Source organism: Cyprinodon variegatus, unplaced genomic scaffold, assembly GCF_000732505.1.
Source record: "Cyprinodon variegatus isolate N-32 unplaced genomic scaffold, C_variegatus-1.0 Scaffold312, whole genome shotgun sequence".
Classification (NCBI taxonomy): Eukaryota; Metazoa; Chordata; class Actinopteri; order Cyprinodontiformes; family Cyprinodontidae; genus Cyprinodon; species Cyprinodon variegatus.
The window spans coordinates 158,695-160,327 of NW_015150765.1; the positions used below are offsets into that span (position 1 = coordinate 158,695).

The window sequence follows — 1,633 nt, forward strand, 5'->3', positions numbered from 1 at the left end:
GAGAGCAACAAATAGAAAAGTGGAAAACTGGAAATAACAAAATGATAATCAAATAACTAGGACTATAAAACATGAAGAAAAGAAAACTAAACACTAGAAAACAAGGAGTAAAGTAAGACTGAATACTCAAAAGAAAAACATAACAGAAACCTGACAATTTGTTTATTGATTGATTCTGTGGAGCACTTTGGTCAGCTGTGGTTGTTTCTAAGTGCTTAATAAATAATATTGGATTGGATAATAAAACAACGCAGAATAAGAAGATAAGAAAACATCAACAGTCAGAGCAGCTGAGATATGGAGGCAACGCTTCCCACAACCATAAAAGATGTTAAAGTGGATCAGAATTCATTACGCCATTAAAGCTGCACTTTCATTTATAATTAAATACATTCATAAGGTTATTAATAAATTACGTTCTCAATAAAAAATAAATAAATATTACAATAAAAGGCATCCATTAAATACAACAATCAACATGATAAAAATGGTTTTATTTTGTCTTATTTTGTCATTTCTATTACAATTTATTTCTTAACTTCATGATAAACAGATTTAAAAAAATATATATATACCGTATATGTATATTTATTTTTTTATTTATTTCAAAATATATTTACTTATTATATAGTTTTTGGATTATTTCTTAATAATCTGTTTATAGCAGTATTTTTTATTAATTACTGTAAATTATGAATACAACGGCTGCTTGACACCTTTGGTATCGGCAAATTAAACTGGATCTTTGGTCAAATGAGGCGATGCTCTGTTTGGCATCAGAAGCTCTGGATATCTGGACCTTTGAAATAAAGCTTTGGTCACAGACTCAAACACATGTTCAATAAAAAAAAAGCTCTAAACTCTTTTTCAACAGCAAGATCAATAAAAAAAAAATCTGTTTGTTTCCCTGTGAGCAGGCAGCCTGTGTTGGAACATACCGCCCCCTGGTGGTGTTTCTTAGATTGAACGCTGCTTTCTGCCTCACTTTCCTGGTGTTTCATGTCCCGTTTGTTTGGTCCCTCCTGTAGGATCAGAATTTGGGGAACTGGCAGCTGAAGCGGCAGATTGGATCCAGCTCTCCCATCATCTTCAAGTTTCCAGCTAAGTTCACCCTGAAGGCCGGCCAAAGAGTCACGGTCAGCAGCATCTCCACTCTTTACAAACGGAGCAGCAAAGCCAGATCTCAGGTGTTTAACATGTAGTGTTGTCTGTGGTCAGATCTGGGCATCTAACGCTGGAGGGGTCCACAATCCTCCTTCAGACCTGGTGTGGAAGACTCAGCCTTCCTGGGGAACCGGGGACCAGTTCCAGACCACGCTGATTAGCGCCAGTGGAGAGGTATCCAATCTAATCCAACTTTATTTATAAAACACTTTAATATTTATCGAAGGACCAAAGTTCTGTACAATGGCTGGGGTTTGACTTGGAGGGGCCATTTTGAATGGCTGCTACTGTAACAATAGAAATGGACTCTGTGCTTCCTAATTATGGAGCCAAGCAGGAGCAGATAAAGGGCAAAGAGAAGTGGCCCCTGAACTGAGCCCTGTGGTACCCCACACAATAAGGGAGCATACTGTATTGTGTGGGCTGCTGCAGTCTCTTCATTGGCTTCCTGTTAAATCCAGAATAGAAT

At 37.4% G+C, this 1,633-nt stretch overlaps 1 protein-coding gene across 2 annotated transcripts in view; it reads left to right on the forward strand.

Annotated features, from left to right (window-relative positions):
• The window catches only part of LOC107090817 (lamin-A-like), an 18,697-nt gene that overhangs the window by 12,822 nt on the left and 4,242 nt on the right, over positions 1 to 1,633 (forward strand). For both annotated transcript variants that reach the window (XM_015384409.1, XM_015384408.1), the window contains exons 9-10: positions 1,029 to 1,136; positions 1,219 to 1,338. In XM_015384409.1, the coding sequence (XP_015239895.1) occupies positions 1,029 to 1,136; positions 1,219 to 1,338 (228 nt within the window). The remainder of the gene's footprint in view (positions 1 to 1,028; positions 1,137 to 1,218; positions 1,339 to 1,633) is intronic.